Source organism: Lepus europaeus, chromosome 2 (genome assembly GCF_033115175.1).
Source record: "Lepus europaeus isolate LE1 chromosome 2, mLepTim1.pri, whole genome shotgun sequence".
In the NCBI taxonomy this organism is placed as follows: Eukaryota; Metazoa; Chordata; class Mammalia; order Lagomorpha; family Leporidae; genus Lepus; species Lepus europaeus.
In genome coordinates, this window is record NC_084828.1 from 12,970,553 (window position 1) to 12,992,296 (window position 21,744).

The 21,744-nt window shown below is 52.9% G+C and overlaps 1 protein-coding gene across 1 annotated transcript in view; it reads right to left on the reverse strand.

Annotated features, from left to right (window-relative positions):
* Window positions 1–21,744, reverse strand: part of HUNK (hormonally up-regulated Neu-associated kinase) — a 110,558-nt gene that overhangs the window by 56,388 nt on the left and 32,426 nt on the right. Inside the window, exon 2 of the mRNA XM_062175437.1 lies at window positions 6,987–7,279. Coding sequence (XP_062031421.1) covers window positions 6,987–7,279 — 293 coding nt within the window. The remainder of the gene's footprint in view (window positions 1–6,986; window positions 7,280–21,744) is intronic.

A 21,744-nucleotide genomic window follows, 5' to 3' on the forward strand; every position in this document is an offset into this window, starting at 1 on the left:
CTCTCTCTCCCTTTCTTTCTGTAATTCTGACTTTGAAATGGATGAGTAAGTCTTTAAAAAAACAATGAAGAATAAGAAGGCATCCATTTGGAGCAGGTGTTGTGGTGCAGTAGGTTAATACACTAACTGCAATGCCAGCATCTCTTATGAGCACCGGTTTGAGTCCTGGCTGCTCCACTTCTGATCCAGCTCCCTGCTAATGTGCCCAGGGAAAGCAGCAGAAGATGGCCCAAGTACTTGGATCCCTGCACAAATGTAGGAGACCCAGCTGGAATTCCAGGCTCCCGGCTTCGGCTTGGCCCAGCCCTGGCCATTGCAACCACCTGGGGAGTGAAGCAGTGAATGGAAGATCTCTCTCGCTCGCTTGTTCACGCTCTCTCTCTCTGCCTTTCAAGTAAATAAATAAATCTTTAAAAAATAATAATAATGAGGCATCCATATTGGTTCATCCAGGGTCACAGATGTATCACACTCATGCAAGATAGTGTTAATAGGGGTTCCAGCTGGGGAAGTGGAGGTGTCAGAAAATATTTTTCAAATAAACAAACAATGGAACAAACAAACAGCGTGTGGGGTGGCGAAGGTATATGGCAACTGTAGTTTTTGTGCAATCTTTCTGTAAATTTGAAGCTGCTCTAACAAAGTGCCAATGTATTAAAAGTAGCTTTGGGTATCTTGTCCCATTCCTAAGGATATCAATGCTTGCAAGGTTACAGCTACAACCAAGTGGTCCACTCTGCTCCCAGCATCCTCAGCTACCTGAAATCCAAGACATGAGTCCACCATGCACAGTGGACTGTCCAGACCCTCTGCCCTGCTACTCATCCATGACCAGAGAGGCCACAAAATGGAGAGACAGCCTCTTGGATAATAAAGGAAAAGTGAGCTTATGCAGAAGGTTTCCGTCTCCGTGTTCTGTCATCCAGAAAACTGGCTCCATCGAGAAAAGCTCCTGTGGTCCATGTGAAAAGCGGGTGTGGACTCCAGCTCCGTCCCATGAGCAAATAAATGGTTCTGGTCAGTGTCAGCCTCACCCCACAGGAGGCAGACAGGTGCGCACCTGACAAGGGGGGGAGGGGCACATGACTGGCCACGCCCACAGGGCGGAGAGGAAGCAGAAGGAGCTCCCTGATCTTTCGGTCTCTGTAGCAGGTGCACTGGATGCTCCGTGCTAACTCGTAACTGAGAACAAAAGGGAAGGGGAGGCAAGTGGGCCCTGGGTGGATGGGGAAAACTAGCAAGGTGACAAGGTGGCCTGAGAAGGGGGGGTTTTCGAGGAAGAGGTTGAGGAAGGGAATGGGGTGTCTGGGAGCAAAGGGAAGCTCCAAGGCACCAAGGAGGAGAAGCCACTGTTGAGGCTCTGTAGCACAAGAAGAGGCACGCACAGGCACGGAGGCCTTCCGGAGCCATCTCTGCTAACCGGGAGGCTACAGGAAGCAAGGCCCACAGGGAGATGGCGCCCACTCCAGGGAAGACTCCTCCCCACAGGCATCCTTGGAGCACAAGCCCTTTGTTCCAGGTTCTTCCAGGAGAACAAGCGCAGACAGGCCTCTGCTGACAACAAAGCTCTCCTGGCCTTTCATTAGGTAGGCTGGGAGCTGGGCCATGGTGACGTCCAGGCACTGCCCCTCCCTGATGGAGGGCGTGAGGGAGGAGCCTGCTGCTGTAACAGGACAACCCAGGTAGGGCTGGAGGAGTAGATGGGATCCCAGAGCTGTGCTGGAGTGTGTGTGTGTGTGTGTGTGTACTGAGATGTGTGACTCCCGTGGGTTTGTGTGTGCACACTGCAATGGGAGCCCCCCTTGTGTGAGTGTGCACGCACGTGGGGGAGATGTGTGTGCACTGAGTGTGTGCACATGCACCCCCCACCTGCTGTGTGTCTGAGTGCACGCTTGTGTGAATGTGTGCATCCCCGAGATGAAGGGGAAAACTGCAGGAAAGATCTGGAACGGGTGAGGAATCAGGAGATAAGCAATCATTCTGGGAGAGGTGGCCCTCCAGGGCAGGAGAAGGAGAAGGGCCCAGCCAGGGAAGGTGGAATTCAGGAACAAGTCTGGGGGAGAAAGCTTCGCTGGTGGCCACAGGCCAGGCTGTAGCAACAAGGCAAGAGTGAAGGTCCTGACGCGCCGTGGCCGTGGGCACTCAGTGGCGAGGAGGCGTTCTCTTGGTTAGGTCTCATCATCAAAAGCACTGTGCAAGACCAAACGCTCCGCTCTTCTTTGATTTAGTTAGAGTACGGGCATGTTGGTAAGACGCAAGAAAAAAAAGTCCTTAACCCCGTGTCTGAGTGACTTATTTAAATGCGATCTTTATGAAGTTCCCATCATGTCCCAGAAACAAATTCAACTTATAAAAATGAAAGGGGTGCTCAATAAAAAGACGCCGCTTGATGCACTGTGACCTGAAAAATGAACCAACTGGCACCAAGTCCACAAAGAGGCGCCCTTGAAGTGGTCCAAGAGGAACCTTGGGACTGGCTACTGGAAAGCTTCCATCCCGGTGCGAACTCTGACATAGCTGAATCCATTCATTCAGCCAAGTCCTACCGCGCAGCCCCCTGGGCCAAGCACTGGGCTGAGCTGTGGCCCGTGCATGATCCTGCGAGAAGGGTTTGCGAAACAAAGTAGAGAGTGCTCTGGGAGTCTTGGATGCCCACAGGGCCCAGCCTAGAGGGCTCCCTGGAGAAGGTGAGCTTGGAGCTAAGATCTGGAAACTAACGGTTGAGCCTGGCAAAGAGAGCAAGGGCAGCACAGGCAGGGGACACCTGCGTGGCCCTGAACTTCCACTTCCCCTGGATGAACTGCATGAGTGTCTACAGTGATGACGTGTCCATTAGAAACAGAAATAAATGAGCGAGCTGGACTCCAATCCTTCCACAGACTTGGTCATTACCAGGTGAACATGAACTTGGTGCTTACCCAGCGTCTGGGGTCTGAGCACGTTTCATGGAATGATTTACCTAACCCTCGCAACAACTAGGGGAAGTGGGTAATCCCTGCTTCCTACGGTGTGGACGTGGAAAGGCAAGAAGGAAAGCTGGAGGAATTCGCCCAGCAGAGCCGGCATGTAGCCGCAGGTGTGTGTGTGCCTTTGGGGTCACAGCCGCTAACCTCCGTGCCTCCAAACCACGGAGCCACTGGGCTACATTCCCAATCATACACTTCTTTTAAAAAACCCAGTTAAACACAAAACCTACGATACAGCCAGCACCTCTTCTAGTTCTGCGCTGGCTGTCAGAGGCCATAGGGCCCCAAAATAGCTCCAAGCAGTGAGCAGAAGCCATACCTCTTTCCCCTTCTGCCCCTCTCCAGGAAGAACTTCTGACTCCCACAGGCCCGCAGGTGGTGCCTGCTTCTTGTCAGGAGCCAGAGAACAAAGAAGGGCCCCTCCCCTCCACCGAATTCCTCCAGAGCCGGACTCCCAGGCCTCCTGGGGCAGCGGCTGCTGCTCCCTTTGATCTCATTCTCCAGTCCCAAAGCCCCCTCCCCCCACACAGGGTGGGGGGGCTTCCCTAGGTGTGCTCCCCCTGCTGTGTTTCATCTGCACAGCTGGGCACTCTAAATGAATCTCAATCCATGGGATTCCTGTGAGCAGTCCACAGTCCCTGCACCCCAGGCAAATCAGCAGACTCCTGAAATCCTGCTGGAGCGCACATCTCGGGAGAGGACCCTAACTCCTGGGACTCTAACTGTTGACTTTCTCAGGCAATCCCAAAAGGGAGCACGGAAAAAGCTGACTACCTTCTGCCTTTGCAACAATGTACAGCCCTGGCATCAACGTTGTGGCAAAGCAGGTCAAGCAACAGCTGCCTACGATGCCGGCGTCCCCTATGGGCACCGGATGGAGTCCTGGCTGCTCCACTTCCAATCCAGCTCCCTGCTAATGCGCCTGGGAAAGCAGTGGAGGATGGCTCAGCAGACAACAGGTCACCGGCTCAACCTCTCAGCCTCCGATGTCCGTGTGCGTGCAGCAGCAGGTGATTCAGAGAGAAAAGCACAGAAATGCTCCTGAATCTATATTTATCTGCATTTCCAATCTTCTCTATGAAAGATGCAAGCCCTCACCACGATTGGATTATGAATCTATTTCTAAGGAAAGAGAGCACAAAGTAGAAAGCTGGGGATCTGAGAGAAAAAGCATCTGTCTTTGCTATAAAAACATTATTAAATTCATTCCTTTGACATTCTGACAGTAATTGCATGGAGAGCGATTGGATTTTGTGAAGATTGCTTTAAAAGGGTTGTTGAGAATTTCCTGAGGGAGAGACCAGCGTGCCACGCGTAGCTCTCCCTCGGTTTCCCTCTGTTGTCCTCAGGATGCTGAGCGGCTGACGGCACAAAACCCTGATGAGAACACACAAGTCCCACAGAAAGCTCTGGCCCCCTACAGTTCCCCTTTTCTGGATCCCACTGCGGGAGCTGGAACTCCCAGCCAATTCACCCCTGAGGTCTCTGCCTTTGTCTTGGCTTCTTAATAAACAAAGATGGAGCCAGGCACCCCCGACAGCCGGCATCCTCTTAATACTGGCAGAGCTGTGACACCCCAGGCTACACAGGGGTATGGCTGGGGCAGAGCCACACACAGGGCAACTCACCTAGAATCTCTGAATGGACCCTCCCCCGTTGATCTAAACCCTTTGTGCCAGCGAGGCGCGACCTCATGACAACACGTGAAGTGGGGTCTCAGTGGAGCCCAGCTGGGGCTGGCACCAGGGAAGCCCTGAGCCCACGTCCACCCTGCAGGACAGGCAGAGCAGTCCACGGTGCCAGCCCCATAGCAGGGAGGCAGCATTGCATCAAAGAAGGGGCTGGAGCCGCTTTCTCCACCAATCAGAATGTGAGCAGCTTTCAAAGAAAAGGCACCACTGGACCTCGAATCTTTGGAATCTGTTTCCCCAGCAGGTCACATGCCACTCCTGAGTGGAAAGTCCCCAAGAGAAGTAAAAACACACGTTCGTACAAAAGCTCCCGCACAGAGAGCAGCCTTGCGCACGAGAGCCGAGGGATGCAATCAACCCGAAGGTCTGTCAGTGGAGATCAGCGGGGGCGGGCCGTCGGCACTGACATTTGCTACAGCACGGATGAACCGGAAGAACATCGTGCTGCGGGGAAGAAGCCCATGGCCAAGGACCGGGCACTTCTGGTAGGATTCCCCGAGCACACAATGTCCACTGTAAGCAAACCCACAGAGACGGAAGGCAGGAAAGGCAGGAAGCAGTCACCGGAGGCAGGCGGGAGGGGGAGAGGGAGAGCGATTGCTAGTGGTGACAGGGCCTTTCTCCACTGGGCAATAAAAATCTGTCAAGTCACAGGGTGCAGATGGTTGTACAACACTGTGAATACACAAAAAGTCACCCCTGGATCGTACGCTTTTAAATGGTGACTGTTATAGTAGGTGAACTGTATCTCAGCATGTTTCAACTTTCATGTATGTGTACATACCCGTACATACACAACATGTACACACACCATGTATTTCTGCCTTGGACTTGCCTTTCTAAATGAGAACACATGGAGCCGGCACTGTGGCATAGCAGGTAAAGCCGCTGCCTGCAGTGCCAGCACCCATTAGGGTGCCAGTTTGAGTCCCTGCTGCTCCACTTCCCATCCAGCTCCCTGGAAATGTGCCTGGGACAGCAGAGGAAGATGGCCCAAGTGCTTGGGTCCCTGCACCCACATGGGAGACTGGGAAGAAGCTCCCAGCTCCTGGCTTTGGACTGGTCCAGCTCTGGCCACTGTGGCCATTTGGGGAGGGAACCAGCAGATGGAAGATGTCTCTACCTCTCTCTCTTAACTCTTTCAAATAAGTAAATCAATCTTTTTTTTAAACAAGAGAACCTATTAAAAATGAATTCTAATTTTTTTCAAGCCAGAACAAGCACTGACTATAGTTCCATGAAGGAAAAACCATACATTCATGGGTGAAGCCCAGTTTTTGTGGGAGAAAAATTTATTTCCATACAGCGCTAAAAGTGGGAGCCTGCGACCCATGGCCACATGACTCAGAATGTTATTTCCACTCATTTTTTTAAAAAATATTTATTTATTTACTTACTTATTTGAAAGGCAGAGTGACAGAGAGGGAGAGAGCAAGAAGGAGCACTTCCACCCACTGGGTCACTCTCCAAATGTCTGCAAAGGCCAGGCTGGTCCAGGAACCAGGAACTCTATGCAGGTCTCCCATGTGGGTGCAGGGGCCCGAGCATTTGGGCCACCTTCTGCTGCTTCCCCAGGCCATTAGCAGGAAGCTGGACTGGAAGTGGAGCAGCCGGGGCTTGAAACAGGGCTCTGATACCAGATGTCTGTGACGCTGCCCACTGTGCCACAACACCTGCCCTCCATTCGCCCTCTGAGGGAACAACAGGCTGCTACAAACAAGTTGGCTTTCATAATTATTTTCAGAGTTGCTTTGACTTCTGGGGAACACGCCTGCGCTTTGAGGGCAAGATCACAATACCAATGGTGATTCCATTCACCTGGAGCAAACAGCCATTGAGCTGCTACCATATGGCAAGCAGAGAGAATGAAAGACCTGCCCCCAGTACCAGCAGAAAAACAGCCTCACGTCACCTGAACGCTCAACACTTCTCTTAGGCATCCAAGCAACAGGTCTCACAAAACAGCAAGAAGGAAAAACAGTACTTAATAGTTGCACAGAACTTATTACACAAACGCTGTTCCAAGCTCTTGGACTCTTAGGGACACCTGCAGAAGGGTTATTATTCCCATTTTACAGATCAATAGACTGGGGATCAGAGGAGCCACCAAGGTCACACAGCTGTTAAAGGGCACACTCAGGACTCCAGCCCAGGAACCCTGGCTTCAGGGCCTCCCCACTGAACCGCCACACCGGCACTGCCCCAACACAACACAATTCCCTGCAACAGTGTGCAAGGATTCTAACACAGGCTGCAACGACCCAGTCTTGCTGGCACCATCCACTCAGCACTGGGTCGGCCACCTGTGACCACGTGGCGGGCCCCTCACCTGTGCACCACCCCAGCCCGGTGCAGGTGCTCCACGGCAGAGATGAGCTGCCGGATGTATCTGCGAGCCTCGGACTCCTCCAGCCGCTTCTTCTCGTAAATCTTATGCATCAGGTTGCCGCCGGGACACAGCTCCATGACCAGGTAGTAGCTGTTCTCCGTCTCTAAGATATCCAGCAGCTGCGTGATGTTGGGGTGGCGGATCATCTGCTGGATCTGGCCCTCGCGCCGCAGGTTCTTGGTGACGTAGGTGTCCTTTTTGGCTCTCTTCTTGTCGATGACCTTTATGGCCACCTACGGAGAAAGCAGAGCCGCGGCTGTTATCAGTGTTACAGGCAAAGGCTACTCCCCGAGTCCTCCTCGCAGGGACCCTGGGAAAATTCCGAGCTGCTTCTCTGAGTCAGGAGAATGGCCAAATGGAAAAGAGCATCAAGGAGAGGATGGAAGGAAGGAGGGAGGGAGGGAGGAGGGAGGGAGGGGGGAGGGAGGGAGGAGGGAGGGAGGGAGAAGGGGGAGGGAAGGGGGAGGGAGGAAAGGATGGGAAGGAGGGAGTGAGGGAGGAAGAAAGGAAGGGAGGGAGGGAGGAAGAAAGGAAGGGAGGGAGGGAGGGAGGAAAGGAGGAAGAAAGGGAGGGAGGAAGGGAGGAAGGGAGGGAGGAAACTGGAACGCCAGGGAAAGTCAAAAGACTCAATTATTAAAGGTGAGGATGGGACGGACTTCAGCAACTCAGATTGGTGGTTAAGCCTGGGAGGCCTGGAGGGCTGAGGCCAGGCCAATCTCAACTCCTACAGGGCAGCGGGCAGGGGTGAGGTGCTGGTCTCCTCCAGCAAAGGGCTCTCCCTGCTCACTCTCAGGGCCCAGCGCCAGGTCTGGACCCCTCCACTCCCCCAAACCACCCCCCACCTTCAGTTCCAGGTCACGGCTAGGGAGTGGGAAGGGCACTACCCAAAAACACTCCCCTGGCCTTGCCATCGCCCTTTCTCTGCCTGGCACAGGCCCTGGGGCCTGGTCCGGAGTTGACCTCTTCCCCTGGGCAACCGCTGGGCCCTGTCAGGACCCAGACCCTGCACTGCTGCTGGGTGGCATCTCAGCTGCCCCTGAGCAGCTCCCCCTGGGTCCTCTCCCCAAAGCCAAATCCACTGGTCCTAGAAGGCGGGGAGCAGGGGGTGGGGGCGGGGCACAGAAGGGAAGGAGGAGGGAGCAAGGGGCAGGCAAGAGGGTCTCATCTACCCGGATCTGCACCCCTCACCTGTAGGGGCTCTAAGACATTCCACTGGTTTAACCTGTTCTTTCTTATAGCTTCGCTCCCTCGCTAAGGTGAGCAGCCAAGGCCAGCCGGTCAGCGCCTCCCCCCCACATTTCCTTCCCTTGTTCCCATACAAGCATTCTGGGGCAGTCCAGCACCCAGCCCTGAGGTCTGCAAGGGAGACAAGAGCATCCCAGGGACACCTTATAAACGATCTACCAAGTCACTGGGGCAGGAAAAAGACGCTTCTGTGTATTTCCCTTTTTGTAACTGGGTTTTGTAACTGCTTCTCAGTGCAGTCTACATATTAGTGCAGAGGCACCGACACACAGATAAATAAAATAACAACTGATATAGGTAGATGCATATTTGCAAGGAGAGGCTCAACTGTTATTTTTTGGACACTGCTCACAATTCTTTACATGTGCAGCACAGTGCCTAACGCCAACAATAACACACCGCATACTTGAAAATTGCTAGGGAGTAGATCTTAAATGTTCTCACCACACACTCAAAATCACAGCTGTGTGAGGTGACAGATGTCAATCAGCTGGCTTCTGGGAGCCCCTCCCCAACACAGATACACGTATCAAAACATCACGTAAATTTCTCTGTCAAGTAAAAATCAATAAAGCTGAAATAAGTACTTTGAAGGAAATGAAAAAGGACAAAAAGTAGAAAGCGAAGGCAAATTTTCAAAGAAGGAAAAGAGAAAGAGAGGAAGAAAGAAGGAGGAAGGGAAGGAAGAGAGGGAGGGAAAGAAGACGGCCTGGCCACCTCCAGCTTGGCCATCGCACCAATGCCCTCCAACTCTTCTCCCTGCAGATTCACTGCTGCCCCCAGGAGCCCTCCCTCGGCTTCTCCACCAGTGCCTCCCCCAAAACACACACCATGGCCCAGCCCAGACTCCCAGCTCCTCTCTGGGATCTCCTGCCACCTCCCTCCCCCACCCAGGTCCCCCAGTCCTTCAGTGCCTGCACCAAGTGCCACCTCCCTCCCAGAGGTGCCTCCGCCCCTCCCCACACATGAGCAGCACCTGCCGTTAAGACTTAAGGCACTCACTGCTTAACGTAGGGACCCCTTGCCCTGTGCCACACACAGTATTTTATAAACAGTAAGTGACCCGTAGGTGACGGACAGATGGAACCATCAAAGCAAAACTAGCTGTCAACAGCTTATCTGTCATCTCTTCTCAACAGAGTCTTGTAAGAGGGAACTGCTGGCCCCCAGTCCAAAGATGCAAACACCACTCAATGGCCAAGGACAATCATTCAGGGGCCGTATGTGCCACACAGCTGAGACGCATCATTGGTCAGCTAGGGCCGATACCCTCAGCCACAGAACTTAAAGTCACACTCTGCCGCTGGTTTGGCCCCAGTGAGCTCATCGTATGCTAGACTAACAGCTTTATAAACTGCATTTGTTCTTGACAGCCCTCCAAAATCACACCACACACACACACACACACACACACACGGGTCGCCAAAGAGTTTATGGAAATGCGTATTAGGATATAAAAACTAGGCATGCGATTCAAAGTGTTTGCGCAAAAATAAACATATCTGTTAGTTCAATTTTCCATGAACTTTCTTTGACGCCCCCTCTGCATATCCCTCCTCTTGAGAGTACAGGGAAACAGGGTGTTGAAAAGCACAACTAAGTGCTGTCTCTGCTTACCCGGTGTTGCAACTCTAAAAATTACACCCTTTGGCAACCAGCTCTCAAAAGTACAATAAGTAAACAACAGTCAAAAAGCCTGGCAGTCAGGCAATCAGCTTGTTTTTTTAACAGAGCACACAATTATTGTCAGGATCATGTATTTAGCTCCTTAACTGCCTCTACTGGATTGCCTAATGGCCGGCCAAAGATATTAAACCCTTGACCTAGGATCATGTCAATATGACTTTATTTGGGAAAAGGCAACATAGTGGATTGCGAGATGAGATTAACCTGGACTATCTGTGCCCACCCTAAATGTGCTCCTCAGTGTCCCTTACAAAATAGGGGCAGAGGGAGATTCTGCACAACACAGAGGAGAAGGCCATGGGAAGGAGAAGCAGAGGCCCGAGTGCAGGGGCCACAAGCCAAGGGATGCCAGCAGCCAGCAAAAGCCACAGAGAAGCAAGCAAGGATGGCTGGACCCCCAGAGGGAGCTCAGCCAAATCAGAATGCTTTAAGGGCTGATTCTGAGGTCAGAGTGCTATTTAAAGCAATTGTCATTCTATGAGTCTGCTGTGTGGACTGCTTCCCATGTTGGAGCATTCACTCCTTTATAATTCTATTACTACTGCCAGACACTTAATCCTATTCATATGATCACTTTAACACTTAATCCTATTCATATGATCACTTTAACACCTAAGATGGTATTTTTACCACCCAGCTTAAGGGGATTTGGGGTCCCATGACAAGTTTTCAAACTGTACCCTTAGAAGTAAGTCCATAAAAATGTATGTAGAACTATACAGCTTTACAGTTATAAGCTTAATACACTTCATAGTTACAACTTTAAGAACATGGTGATTCTTCCCACCGTGCCCACCCTCCCACCCATACTCGGCCCAAGTGCTTGGGCCCCTCACCCACGTGGGAGACCCAGCTGGAGTCCTGAGCTTCTGTTTGGCCTCACCCAGCCCTGGTGAGGAGTTGCGGCCAGAGAAGTGAACCCGTGGGTGGAAGATCTCTCTCTATTCTTTCCTTCTCCCTCTCTATCTCTGTCTCTCCCTCAGTCACTCTACCTTTCAAATAAATAAGCAAATAAATACATCTTAAAAAGACAAAGAGTAAAAGAGAATACACCATCAAATGGCAGTGAAATAAGTAAGCTGGGGGTGCTCCAAGCAACAGAAGGGAAACCCCAGTGGCTGCCACTGGGCCTCACTGATTCTGTTGAGGTCAACACCCCAGCCACTGCCTTCCCAGCCCACTCTGGGGTGTGTGTGTGTGTGCGCATGTGTGTGCATGTGCACACACAAGCATATATGTGTATTCTGGGGGTAAAAAACAAAACTCCAGCTCGTCAGCACATCCAAGCTGCAAAGACCCCCAACATTTCACAAAGGAACCCATTTCCAGAGATTTCCAACTAAACTCACAGCAAGGCCTGGCAATGTGACAGCTGGAAGAGATCATTCAGCATTCATGAAGTAATGGCCTGTCTCGCAAAATACCAACACTACTCTCGCCCCTCTTCTGTGTCCAAAACTAACAAAGCCTACCAGGGATGCATAAAATCAGCAAAGCAACTTTCTAACAAACAGCTAAGTTCATGAGAAAGAACTGCAAATCCTGCAGGTCAAAGAAGTGAGCAGATCCAAATTCACTAGGCAGCAGGGGCAGGGAGTGTGGGGGCGGTGGATTAAACTGCCGCTTAGGACGTCCACATCCCACACCTGGAGTGCTGGCTCGAGTCCTGGCTGCTCCGCTTCCAATCCAGCTTCCTGCCAATGTGCCTGTGAGGCAGCAGAGACGGCTCAAGTGTTTGAGTACCTACCATCCACCTGAGTGGAGACCTGAGTGGAGTTCCCAGCTCCTGGCTTTTCTGCTTAGCCCAGCCCTGGCTATTGTGGCCATCTGGAGAGTGAACAAGTAGACAGAAGACTGCTTCATATTCTCTCTCTCTCCCTGCCTTTCAAATAAATGGAATAAATATTCTTTAAAAGGAAATAAATTCACAAGGCAGCAGCTGTAGGGGTAGAGAAATAGAAGATACAGGACAGATCATGAAACCCCAGGGACGAAAGAAGCAGAGGGCTTGCCCAGCATGGGGTGGGAACGTTCTTGTGTCCAACGCAGACACAAGAGAGGACACAACACAGGAGAGGAAAAGGATCCGTGTGGATCCCAACCCATCAGGACCAAAGCAGCTGCATAAAGAGATTCACGCTGGAGTCCATGCTGAATTCCACCCAGAATGAGGGCTGCAGGGACCCCTCGGGGCCCAGCAATGGTGCACACTGCCAGAACCCAGCTGGTCCCTGAGATAATGCCAACACCAGGCGCACAGCGAGCGTTCCTTAAACTCACGCTGCTTCTAGCGCACCGCTTTACGTCCAATCAGTCAGCCTGGAGAGGCTGCAACTCAGCCAAGGAAAACAGCCTGCACTGCCCTGACCTGCGGTTGCAAACTCCGCCATGGAGTTGCTTTTGAGTCCCAACGCAGTGGGTTCCTATCAGCCCAGTCTCTCATCTTCTTTAAATATTGACTTAGTTGAGACTGTCTACAGAGGATCAGAGCTAACAGGATTTTCAATTCATCCCTTCATCCGAGATCGCCCACCACTGCCTTTAAAATTCATTACTCTGAAACACTTCTAGAATTGTCGATGTATCCAACCTCCGAAGCAAAAAAATCAGATGCAAAATGGATCTTCCAGATGACTGAGAGGAAGGAAAAAATGTTGATCCAAGAGATTCCTCTTTACCATGACAAAGGCATACATGTGTGTTTTACACATTAGCACAAAAACACACATGCGTTTTACACACCATACAAGGCCGGCTGTATTTCAGAAAGTTCACAGCCTTCCCCATCAAAGCCGTTTTCCTCCATCATGTCTTAAAGAATCAAAACGCACAGAGACAAGGAGGCCCTGATCCACTGAAGTTTCTCTTTACATGGAAATAAGCAGAAAAAAAGAGAGAGAGAGAACCTCCTTCCCAGAACACTTGGGCTTCTTTCTTTCTCTCTCTTTTTTTTTTTTTTTTTAAGATTTATTTATTTGAGAGGCAGAGTTACAAAGAGGGACAGAGAGAGAGAGGTCTTCCATCTGCTGGTTCACTCCCCAGATGGCTACAACAGCTAGAGCTGAGCCAATCTGAAGCCAAGAGCCGGGGAGCTTCTTCCAGGTCTCCCTCCTGGGTGCAGGGGTCGAAGGAGTTGGGCCATCTTCTACTGCAATCCCAGGCCACAGGAGAGCTGGGATGGAAGAGGTACAGCGGGGACACAAACTCGCACCCATATGGGATATCGGCACTACAGGAGGAGGCTTAGCCTACTACGCCACCACATCCGCCCCAACTTGGGTTTCTTAACGAATACTCTGTGCTAACCTCACACGAACCTTTCCTCCATCAACACACAATTATCATGCCCGAAAACACCTGTTGCTGTTCTAGGCGACAAGTGCATGCTACGGGATGGGGAGAATCCCAGCCCATTAGTTCAGATTGCCATTTGTGGTTCAAGATTCCCAGGTGTCACGAACTGAATGGCGCTCCCCCAAAATTCCCATGTGGAAGCCCTAACTCGCTACGTAGCTGTATTTGGAGGTAGGCCTTTCAAAGAGGTTATCAAGGTTAGGTGAGGACTCCTGGTCTAATAGAACCAGCGTCCGTGTGACACCACAGCATGCACATTTTTTCCCCCACCCCTCAGAGTGTCCACCCACAAAGGCCATGTCAGGACACAGCATGAAGGCGGCCACCTGCCAGCCAGGGAGAGAGGCCTCAGGAGAAACCGAGCCTGCCAACACCTTGAACTTCTAGCATCCAGAAGTCTCAAAAAAATGAATGTCTGCTGCTTAAGCCGCCTAGCCTGTGGCAATGGGTGTGGCAGCCGGAGCAGACCAGCAGGCATCTGAACATGCTGCCATTGTGCGGGATTCCCTGCAGCTCAGTGAAAGTCTGAGCACGAACAAGGGGGCCAGGGCTGGGAGTTTGGTGCTGTGGCTAAGACGCGGCTTAGGGCATAGGCATTCCGTACCAGAGTGCCTGGGTTCGACTCCTGGCTCGGCACCTGGTTCCTGCTTCCTGTTCGTGTGCACCATGGGAGGCGGCAGGTGACGGTTCAAACACTTGGCTCCCTGCCCCCTATGTGGGAGACCTGGATGGAGTTCCTGGCTCCTGACTTCAGCCTGGCCCAGCCCCGGCTGTTGCCAGGCATTTGGAAAGCAAACCCATGGATCAAAGATGTCTCTGTCCCTTCTCTCTCTCTCCCTCTGCCTTTCAAATAAAATGAAAATAAATAAATAAATCTTGAGAAAACAATGAAAGCCTTCATTCACCAAGGGCTTGGGGCCAGATTCATGGTTCCTCTTCCGACCTCCGCCTGCTGCCCACACCCCTGCAGCCTGGGGCAGCCTAGCACAGCAGCTGGGCACACGGGATCTGAAGCCAGGAGCCCCGACTTCAAAGCCTGCGTCCATGACGTGGCAGCTGGGGCCTCTCCATGCCTCAGTGTCCTCCCTTGTTTAAAACACAGAGCAGGGCTCCAGGGGCCACCTCGCAGGGATGCTGGAGAAAACTGCTGGGCCCCCAGGATGAGCATTTAAAGGCACTGGAACGCCTCCTGGAGCCCCCAGTAAGAGGCAGGCGTTAGGACCGACATGTTTTGTACAGGAAGAGTGGGCAGACTTGGTAGCCAGGAAGCCCCTGACACCTGTCCCCTTAACTGCCTCTCCAGTGCCCTGCTGATGCCCAGCCCAGGAGCCTACACCCCCTTCTAACTCCCACTTCTTGCCCACCCAGGTGCCCTACCTCCTGCTCTTCTCTCTGACCATCTGCCCCAGGCCTCTCTGGGCTCCCACCAGGGATGTACATGCCACCTCCTCCCTCTCCGTGACTCCGTGAACCATCCCTAAGCTGTGAGTGCCAGCACCCTCCTGCCCCCTCTCTCCTGATCCAGCTGTGCCCCTCGAACCCATCATCACCTCCCCTTGTTCCTCTCAGGGGCTCCCCAGCTCAGCCTACAGCACCTCCACCCGCAGGGGGCCCCAACTGTGTGTCCTCCTCACCTTCTCTCCCCTCCCCCACTGCTGCAGCTGCAGGCCTGGGTCAGGCCTCCCTGCTCAGCCCCCACCCCCACCCACTCAGGCCTCGAATTCCTTCCCACACAAACTCCAGACTCCCACTCCTCTCTCTGGCCTCAGATTACATTGCTCCCCCACCAGGCTGGCTCCGGTCACCCTGCACCTTCCCAGCTGTCACATCCATCACACACACACTTAATGGTTTGCAACACTCTCTGCTTTACTCTCCAGAAAGGCAGGAATCTGCCTCCTAGCACCTAGCACCAAGGCTGGTGCAGGGAGAGGGAGAGAACAGGAAGGGGGTGGAGGAGGGGATGGACGGAAGGTCCCACCAGTCCAGCACTGGGGTGGTTGTGTAAGTCCTTGGTGGTCTCTACCACTGCCTTGGTGAGGTCTAACCACTTGAGCCCTCAACTTCCTCAACTACAGCATAGCAGTAAACCAAAGCCTTTCCTCCCACCACTGAAATGATAAACGTGGTTTTGTGCATACCTGTGATGCAGAGCCCACAGGCCCCCCATGAGAAACGTCATCTTCCCAGAAGGCTTCTCTGGGCAGCCCAACTATGCCTCCCCACGTGCCCTCCCCCCACCCTGGGTCGCCTGGCCCTGCCCTATCCTCCTGCCATGACCCACTGGGCTGCAGCACCATTCCCCTGCCTGCAGACTCTGGGGTCAGCCCAGGGAGTCCTTCTCACTCTTTCTCGAGGCTCTGTGGGACCACCCTTCTGGAACCTTCTTCCTGACACCAAACCCCTTGGACATGTCAAAAGGTGGCTCAACCTCACATGCCTGGTGCCCAGTACTATCAGGGACAGAGACTGAGCTCAACAAGCATGCACTGGGCAGCACCAATACAGGGTGAGCTGAGCAAGGGAGACACGGGTGCCTCCAGCCCTCCCCAGCTGCCCAGGCTCCGCCCCGGCTGACAACAGCCGTGCTGGCACCAGAGAGTGGGCAGGAGGAAGCTGAATGGCTCTGGGGAGTCAGAGCCAAGAGACACGCTCAGGATCATGGCCAAGGGAGCAGCAGTGGACTGTGGTGTAGACTGGCAGGGTCCAGCCCTCCTGCTGCAGGAAGCGCTCTGGTATCTGGCTTCCTAAGAGCATGGCGAGGAGTTGGGGGGGGGGGGGCGGGGGTAACAGGACCAGGGAGAAACGGAGCAGGGAGAACCCGCAATGGCAGAGAGAATACAGGTCATCTGGGGATCCTGGCACTGACTCCCTTGCTAAAAATCTTCACTGCTGATTCCCTGGGCCCCAAGATTCCCTCCAACCCCCGTGTCCCTGCCAGGGACCCTCACTCCCTTGCACACCTGCCTGAACCATCTTCTGCAGAGAGGCTAACGCAGGGGAAGAGAGACGCTCTCCGAAAGGGAGGACTGTGAAAACACCCCCAGACTCCCCGTTCCTCGAAGTCCTGGGGACACCTGCACCGCCTCCACCCCACAGCCACCCACTCCACGAGCCCCATCTAGCCGGCCTTCTCGCTGGTCCTGGGTAGGGAGGGCCACACACTCTCCCCCTCCCCTCCGAGACGGTGCAGAAATGTCAACTCTCAATGAATGCCCTGACTGCCAAGGGCTGGGCCAGGCCAAAGTCAGGAGACTGGAATCCATCCTGGTCTCCCAAGTGGGTGGCAGGGGCCTAGGCACTTGGGTCATCCTCCACTGCCTGGCCAGGTGCATGAACAGAGAGCTGGATCAGAAGTGGAGCAGCTGGGACTTGTAAGCGATGCCAGCATGGCAGGTGGCACAGCTTCACCCAGCACACCACAAGGCCAGCTCCTCAATGAGTACATCCTGAACGAATGAATGAACCACAGGGCTCTTCGAAGAAGACAACTCGATTAAGTGGCACCTGTTACAGACTGAACTGCTACGCTCGGATGCTGTGGCTGTAGTTCCCAGTGTGACCGAAGATGTAGATAAGGCCTTGAAAGGCACAAGATTAAGCGAGGTTATGAGGGTGGTGTGGTGGTCACATAGGTGTCAGTGTCTATGAGAAGAAACACCCGTCTTGCTCTCACCGGAGAGGCCATAGCACACAGACCAGCCACCTGCAGGACAAGGCCAGAGCCTCGGGAGAGAACGCGCCTGCCCACGGACTGACCTTGAGCTTCTGCCTTCAGAACGGGGAGCAGATAAATGTGAGAGCCACTGTGTACGGAGGCCAGGGCCCACGGAAGCAGAGGTGCAGAAAGGAACGCTAGGCAAACCTCATTATCCGCAGCTGGAGCTGGGGGCGGGAACGCTGGATGGGCTGAATCAAATAAGGTGGGCGCAGGAAGAAAGCCGCCGGGGCTCCAGCCCGAGCCTGCGTCCCGTGCAGAAGGCCTGAAAACGTGAGGATTACCAGGACCCAGTGGGGAAGTTTTGAAAAGAAATCTGTTTCACGCCTTCTTGCAGAGAAGCGACGTAGGGAAACGCGGCCAGTGGAACCGGCTTCTACGTGGATGCTACCAAGTTCACGGAAAGCAGAAAATAGCCTTTGCCAGCTGCATAATTGATGTCCGCGCCGCTCCCACTCACAGACGGTGAGCACGCATCACGGTCCTTTCTAGAGGCCTGCTATTTCTGTGCAAGAGCTCAGCCGCTCTGACCCCTGGCCACCCTCCTGCTGCTGTGAGCTAAAATACATCTTCCTGTAAATGGGGGGCGAGGGGAGGGGGTTGTGAAGTGTCCTTCTCTGGTTTTGTCAACGCCCCCCCCCCCCAACCTCCCTGGGGGAACAGCCAAGCTCATTGCACCGGTCTTGGCCACACAAACACAGGCCGGTACAGGATAAAGGTAGAAAGCTCAACTCTGGTATAAGAAAAGCAGAGGGGCCAGTGCTGTGCGCACTAGGTTAATCCTCTGCCTGCGGTGCCCGCATCCCATATGGGTCCTGGTTCTAGTCCCGGCTGCTCCTTTTCCAGTCCAGCCCTCTGCTGTGGCCTGGGAAAGCAGCAGAAAAATGGCCCAAGTGCTTGGGCCCCTGCACCCATGTGGGAGACCAGGAAGAAGCACCTGGCTCCTGGCTTCAGATCGGCGTAGCTTGGCCATTGCGGCCATTTGGGGGGTGAACCAACGGAAGGAAGACCTTTCTCTCTGTCTCTCTCTCCCTCTCTCTGTCTGTAACTCTACCTCTCCAACAAATAAATAAAATCTTAAAAAAAAAAAAAAAAAACAGAGAAAGGCAGCTCCCGAGGCAAGGCTGGGGGGCCCTCCACGCCCACCCCGTGGAGTTCGGAAGCCACTGTCCCTGAGGGACACCCTGACTCTGATGCAGCCAGCAAATCATCCTAGCAGCACCATCTGCTCGTTGGAACCAGACACTGGTTCCTGCAGGAGAGGAAAACACACAAACACTGGGCATTCGGGGCTAGCCAGGCGGGACGGAGCGGCTGACTGCACAAGGTCAGGGGTTGAGCACTGGCTGACCCCTTGGTGAGAGCCTGCCTAGTTAGGGAAAAGACGCATGCCTCCTGCCTCCTCCTCGGCGAGTTCCGCTCATTATCCACAAGGATAAAATCACCCGGAGCAAACCCAAGTTCCCCTGCAGCCAGAGGTCGCCAAACAGGATTCTTACGGGACAGAGTACTCATTACAACAGGCCACGCCTACATCTCTTCTCTTCGGTTTTGGAAGCAACGAAAAGGCCCCATTTGCAACGGGCTGCAAGTGTTCGGACATCACACGTAACTCATCTTTTTTATTTATTTTTTTTTTTTGACAGGCAGAGTGGATAGTGAGAGAGAGAGACAGAGAGAAAGGTCTTCCTTTTTGCCGTTGGTTCACCCTCCAATGGCCGCTGCGGCCAGCACATCGTGCTGATCTGAAGCCAGGAGCCAGGTGCTTCTCCCCGTCTCCCATGTGGGTGCAGGGCCCAAGCACTTGGGCCATCCTCCACTGCCTTTCCGGGCCATAGCAGAGAGCTGGCCTGAAAGAGGGGCAACCGGGATAGAATCCGGCGCCCCAACCAGGACTAGAACCCGGTGTGCTGGCGCCGCAAGGTGGAGGATTAGCCTGTTAAGCCACGGCGCCAGCCCCACATGTAACTCATCTTGCACAGTCCTACTTCTGAAGTCCAAGTTATAAATATACTGGTTACAAAACTGGGCACAATGGTCTCAAGTCCTCATTAACTTCACCCTGCACCCCTCACACACACACACACACACACACAACTCCAACCTCTGCCAGCTTGTCCTCTGCTTAATTACCCAGAGTGCAGAACTCGGTGACAATGGACAGGAAGCTTCAAGCCAAATCATTTAAAAGCAAAAGCCAACAGGGTATACTGGGTATACTGGGTAGAGCGGCCACCTGCAACCCCAGCATCGATACGGGCACTAGTTCATGTCCTGGCTGCTCCACTTCTGATCCCACTCCCTGCTAATGGCCTAGGAAAAGCAGAGAAAGAGGGACCAAATGCTTGGGCCCGAGACTCACAGGAAGCTCTGGGCTGCAGGCACAGCCATGGCCGTTGCAGCCATCTGGGCAGTGAACCAGTACTCCTGACCCCCAGGCCTTCCCAGCCCCACCCTGCACCGAGTGGTTGAAGCCCCTTCTTTCCCATGCCCCAATCAGTCACGATGTCTCTTCCACTGTGGCTGAGTGGCCTCCTACACAGCTTCTGCACTCCCCTAGTCCCCCCACAACCCTCAGCCCTTTCTCCTTCAGAGGCCCAGGGTGTCCTAAGGATGTGAGGATCATCGTCTGTGCTCAGCTTTATAATAAACTAGATTGGGGCGGCACTGTAGCACAGTAGGTTAAGCCTCTGCCGGTGGTGCCAACATCTCATACGGGTGCTGGTTCAAGTCCCAGATATTTCTCTTCTGATCCAGCTTCCAGCTAACGGCCTAGGGGAGCAGTGGAAAATGACCCAAGTCCTTTGGCCCCTGCACCCATGCAGGAGACCTGGAAGAAGCTCCTGGCTTCAGACCAGCCCAGCTCTACCTGTTGCAGCCACTTGGGGAGTGAACCAGTGAAGGCCTCCCTCCCTCTCTCGCTCCCTGTCTTTGTCTGTAACTCTGCTTCGCAAATAAATAATCTTTAAAAAAATAAATAGAGTCTAGATTCCTTGATAAGAAACTAAAAATCCTTCGTGATGTGCTGCCAGCAACTCTACCTCTCCGACCTCCCCTTCTTTTTCCTCCGAACAAGTTTTATCTTGACTGGATAAGGAAGATGTTTCTCTCTGTCTCTCTCTCTCACTATCCATTCTGCCTGTCAAAAAAAAAAAAGATTGATTTATTTATTTGAAAGTCAGAATTACACAGAGAGAGGAGAGGCAGAGAGAGAGAGAGAGAGGGAGGGAGGGAGGAAGGGAGGGAGAGAGAGAGAGGTCTTCCATCCAATGGTTCACTCCCCAGATGGCCGCAACGACCACAGCTGTGCCAATCCGAAGCCAGGAGCCAGGAGCTTCTTCCTGGTCTCCCACGTGGGTGCAGGGGCCCAAGGACTTGGGTCATCCTCCACTGCTTTCCTGGGCCATAGCAGAGAGCTGGACAGGAAGTAGAGCAGCCAAGTCTCAAACTGGCGCCTATATGGGATGCCAGCGCTTCAGACCAGGGCATTAACCCACTGCACCACAGCACCAGCCCCTTGACTGGCTTCTAGTCTATCAATTGCTTGTGGTCAAGTAAAGTTTCCATTCCTCTAATGCTTTTGCATAACAATTATAGTGAGACACATACTCTTTTTTGTTGTTGTTGTTCATTCTTTTTTGTGTTTTTTTTTATTGTGGCAGAAAAAACATGTAAAACTTACTATCTCCACCATTTTTAAGTTTGCAGTGCTGTTGTGCTAGGTATGCAGTCAGCCCTCTGCAGCCACCAATTCAACCAACAACAGGTTCAAACCGTGCTTTTAAAGAATTTTGTTGGGGCCGTGTTGTGGTGCAGCAAGTTACAGCACCGCTGACAACACTGGCATTCGAGACTGGAGCACCCGTGTGAGTCCCAGGGACTCTGCTCCCAAACCAGCTTCCCACTAATGCCCCTGGGAAGGCAGCGGAAGATGACCCAACTGCTCAAGTCCCTGTCACCGACATGGGAGAACCAGATGGAGTTCCTGGCTCCCGGTTTCAGCCTTGCCCAGACCTGGCTGGTTGCAGCCATCTGGGAGGGAACCTACAGATGGAAGATCTGTCTTTCTCTCTGTCTCTGTGACACTCTACCTTTCAAGTAAATAAATGGATAAATCTTTAAGATATTTGTACTGAACATGTACAGATTCTTTTTCTTGCTATTATTCCCTAAACAATATAACAACTAGTTATTAGGTATTATCAGTAATTTAGAGAGGATCTACAGTACACAAGAGGGTATGCATGGGTTACAGGCAAATACTATTATATAAGGGACTTGGGCATCTGTGGATCTGGGATCAGTGGGGGTCTTGGTACTAATTCCCTGCATATACCAGGGCACTACTGTACTCATGTTGGTGTTTATTTGAAAAACAGAGAGACATAGAGAGAAATGGGGGGAGTGGAGAAGGAAGAGAGATCAGTCTTCCATCTGCTGGTTTACTCCCCAAATGGCTGCAACAGCCAGGGCTGGGCCAAGCCAAATTCTGGAGCCCAGAACTCCATCTGGGTGACAGGGGGACCAAGTATCTGGGCCATCTTCTGCTGCTTTCCCAGGCATGTCAGCAGGGATCTAAACTGGAAATGGAGTAGTAGCCAGGCCTCGAACCAACACTCGGATATAGGATGCTGAGATCACAAGAAGCCCTGTGGGTGTCACGTGAAGAGAGGCTTAACTGGCTGCACCACAACG